Below are 4,226 nucleotides of genomic sequence, written 5' to 3'. Positions count from 1 at the left end.
CCTTTCCTTCCCCTGCATGTCAGTACTAAAGCAAACAGTTTCCACCAAACTCAGATGGCTGATCGTGTTATATTTATTCTCTCCCATGCTACCTTGCAAATACGAAACATAAAACACCATTGAACTTAAACATATAACTTGTGGATTTGAACATTTGCTTACCATCAATGTACCACGCCCAATATATAGGTTTTTCAGCTACATGTGAGGTTATGAATATAAAACTGAGGAATAGAATTAAATGTGAAGCTTGCATGTTATTTGTACACTGTTTAAAATTTTACTTCCTAAATAGTCTATTTATACACAAGCACTTCATTATGGCAACTATTTGTTCAGCCATGTTCACTATTTATGCAGTTTAGCAATGAGATTAAAGAATAATTTAAATGCATCCTTTAACTCTCTTCTAAATTTAGTCTGTGTTCCTGCATAAATGCACGTATTTGTGCAAGAACTAAGAAGTTGTAGCATATATCCGCATTCTTGCAAGATGAATTTTGGGTCATTAGCATTGGAACCTATAGAGTAATTGCTGCCTGAAATTTGAACAAATAGAAAGTTTACAACATATGTCAACCACAATAACAGAAAACTGCCCGAGATAGCAAAGAGTAAAACAATGGATTTTCGGCGGCTCTCCATCTCTGAGTCACCCTGATTCTTGCCATTTCTTTCAGCACGAAGTCTCCGGCGGACTCTGCTGGCCAGCAGAATATGTCTAACAGTCAAAACATTGAGCAGTAAAATTAGTACGAAAGGTAGACAAGGGGTTAATATACGATCCAGCCAGTCATATACTCTCCATGCAATTGAAATGTAATTGCTTGCTTTTATACTGCAATACCAGGGTACTTTATCAATCATATACATTGGCTCATATATGAAATAGAAAGGAATGTTTTTTAAACAGCACATCATACAGACAACTGTTATCACCACAACTGCTGTTTTCTCTGTGCAGTATTTTGTTTTGAGTTCAGGGCAACATATGGCGAGGTAGCGATCAAAGGTGAAAGCAACAGTTAACCAAACAGAACTGTCCCTGGATGCACAGCTGAAAACAATAATGACACTACATCCTGGTGTTGTAGAAAGGAAATTAGCAGGAAAATAAATTACACGAAGCCGACTTAATATCACAGCAGCGATAATAACGAGAAAATCAGTCACGGCCATCGAGATGAGATACTGCGTAATGCACTTGGACAGACCACACCTTCCACGGGAGAGGATCACAATTGTCGCCAAATTAGCTGCAAGAAAAGTACAGAGAAAGAGGTTGAAATATTGATCAATCTTCAAGTCTACTTCCTAATGACTTTCAAATTGACATTTTATGCATGACTAGTGCTAAGAGCTACATCAAATGCTGCTGAAGAAATGGCGCTGGATCTGAAATTTTAACTTTACTTTCTCTCCACGATGTTGGCACACCTGCTGAGTATTTTCCAGAAATTTATGATTTTATTTCTGCCTTCCAATATTTTATGACTTTTGAATCAATATATTACTGTTTATATGTTACAACATATATTTCTGTATCATATAGATGAAATGCTAGTAAAGCTATAATGCATGGAAAATACAATCGCATTCAACATTTCTATCACTTAATCACAGAGGACACTGTTGATGTTCTTTTACATTGCTGCCTAACTTCATGAACATTCAAACATTGTCCATTCTCTGTCTGACCTCTGTGCCATTTTAATCAAAGAAATCATGCATTTTTCAGCTGTAATCACGTACACCTACAGCTTTTACATTGCATTTCTGCACACTAAAAATACATTTTCCATCCTCAGACATTTGTTTAACCTGTCTATTGGAACTTAAAAATGTTCTCGAGTCTGCTTCCAAGGCTTTAAGGCTTTCAAGTTTAATCAACACTCATTTGGACTGACATGGGCCTGAATGGCATTTCAGCTTCCTACCTGCTAAATTAAGCATTATTTGCAGTAAGGAGTGGTCTTACTCCTGTTTTAGAACATTTCCTTAAAGAAACACTTCCTTAACTCCCTCGACAGTGCAGATGTTATTTCACCTTGAAATAATATCAACTGAACTGCATTAAAGCCTTCAATGAGATAGAAAAAGAAACACAATTATAAAGGTAGAAATAATAATTGTGAGCTGAATATGTTAGTGTGTAAGCATAATGGACAATGACAATGAGAAGTGAACATGTGTTGAAATGTGTAGAATCAAGGTATTGAGAAAGCATGACATAGCAATAATTTCACAATCATCTGAAATAGTCAGCAAATAATTAAAAGTTGCCATGAGGGAAATATTGATTCACATCAAACTTGGCTTCTGAGTAATACTGCCTGGCTTCAGTTCATTACCATTGCTGTAGCTCATAATTATTTCTATCTATCAACATTTCTGGATCCGAATTCTTGACATGCCTCACTAAAACATTGCAGATCAAATCACTACAAATTGTTTGAAGTGTTGAAGTAGACTGCTCAATAATTCTATTACTACTTCTAATGAAAATTAATTTTAGACATTAAGTGAATGAATAATACCAAGGTGCATAAATCCTCAGTGCCTGATATATCAATCCTGGAACACTGAGTGTGTCAAGGGAAGACATTTCTGACGCCTCAACAGAAATATTTCTAATTTGTTTAGCTACAATTTATTGGAAGACTGGACAATAGCCAGTGTTGTTCCTTTGGTCAAGAAGGTCAAAATGGATAATTCTAGAAATTATTGGCTGGTGAGCCTGGCATCATCTGCGGGGAAATTATTGGAGAAGATTCTTAGGGACACTGTTTTCTTGCATTTTGAAAAGAATATTCAATATAGAACATTTAATTTTGAAATACTGTTCATACTACCTGATGCATGTGCTCACTCTGCTATCTTGATAGCAGTCTGCATCCCATCCCACGCAGAAGTGAAAATTGCACTTGACAAAGCATACCACGCTATGAGCAGTCTTGCGACAAAACACCTTGAGGCTTTGTTTGTGACGACTAGTGACTTCACCAGTCCAACGTCAAGAACGTGCAAGAAAAACACCACCAACACATCTCTTGTCCCAACAGAAGTCCAAGGATTCTTGAGCATTGCTACACAAGCAGCAAAGTTGTCAATCGCTCCAACCCTCATCTTTATTTTGGAAAGTTAGACCACTTCACTGCGCTGTCCTTCTGGTTTGCAAACAGATATTGAAACGTGTAGACACATTTCAAAAAAGGTAATGCATCATTGGCGTGAGGAAACAGAAGGGCGTCTATGGGACTGCTTAGGGTTTGTGGACTGATCCATATTCAAAATCTCATCAGCCAACCTAAATGAGTACGCCACTATCATTATAGATTTCATTAATATGTGTGTAAATGACTTCCTGCTGAAGAAATTAATCCGAACATTCCCCAACTGGAAACTCTCGATCAAACAGGTCTGAAACATTCAAGTCAGGGGTCATGACCTATGGAGTAAATGCAGGAACAACATTTTCAAGGCCATGAGGAAAGTTAATAGGTAATACCAAACTAACTTGGAAACCCAGACTAACCACTGTAGTTTAGCATGAAAAGTAACCATCTTCTCTGAGGATGAATCGTTAAGTAAGCAAAGCCTTGTTATGGCTTTTTCTCGTAGAGATTACCTAGAACGCCGAAAGCTGCAAGAAGAGAATAATAAATGGCAAATGCTGGTCCATTTCCTGGTGCATGCATTTTCTGTGAAAATAATGTAGTGGTGCACAGTGCTGTCCCAAAAGCAGCACCGTGCTATGTACTTTTATATCTAGTCTTCAGCTCCTGGGGGCCAATTAGCCTTCAACATTGTCAGAATTAGTGACAGTATTCTGAACAAACAAATTAGTGCATTCACGTTCACGCTTATGTTAATTGATGGATTAGACATACTAAAAATTAACAATTATATTTGGATCAAATAAAGCAGTTGAAATAATGAAGTATTATTTTCCAGGCTAATAGAACCTATTGAAATAACTAGACACTTTTTTGAGGTACAAGTAAAAGAAAGTTTCTTATTTAGGAGCATGTCGATGATGCTTTATGATCTTCAAGTGGCATTTGATAAAGCAGCACTACAAAATAATAAAGCAAACGTCAAAAAATAAATTTACAGACACAGTAGGGGTACGATACTGGTTAATGGGGCAGGTCATCTGTACGATCGATGACATGCAGATTTGCTTTCTTTATCTTCGTCTTTACTTCAGATGGGAGGGTAAATAA

General features: G+C 36.9%; 1 protein-coding gene across 1 annotated transcript; it reads right to left on the bottom strand.

Annotated features, from left to right (window-relative positions):
• Positions 1–271: 271 nt before the first annotated feature.
• LOC132208026 (probable G-protein coupled receptor 139) lies at positions 272–3,724 on the bottom strand. The gene is made up of 2 exons (XM_059643777.1): positions 3,629–3,724; positions 272–1,256 (listed from the first exon to the last, which is right to left on the bottom strand). The coding sequence occupies exons 1-2, from the start codon at positions 3,696–3,698 to the stop codon at positions 349–351; spliced, it is 978 nt and encodes a 325-aa protein (XP_059499760.1). The 5' UTR covers positions 3,699–3,724; the 3' UTR covers positions 272–348.
• Positions 3,725–4,226: the final 502 nt, after the last annotated feature.

Source organism: Stegostoma tigrinum, unplaced genomic scaffold (genome assembly GCF_030684315.1).
Source record: "Stegostoma tigrinum isolate sSteTig4 unplaced genomic scaffold, sSteTig4.hap1 scaffold_249, whole genome shotgun sequence".
NCBI classification, from domain to species: Eukaryota; Metazoa; Chordata; class Chondrichthyes; order Orectolobiformes; family Stegostomatidae; genus Stegostoma; species Stegostoma tigrinum.
Note: the sequence above shows the minus strand (reverse complement) of the source record. Positions and strands in the feature narration are given on the sequence as shown.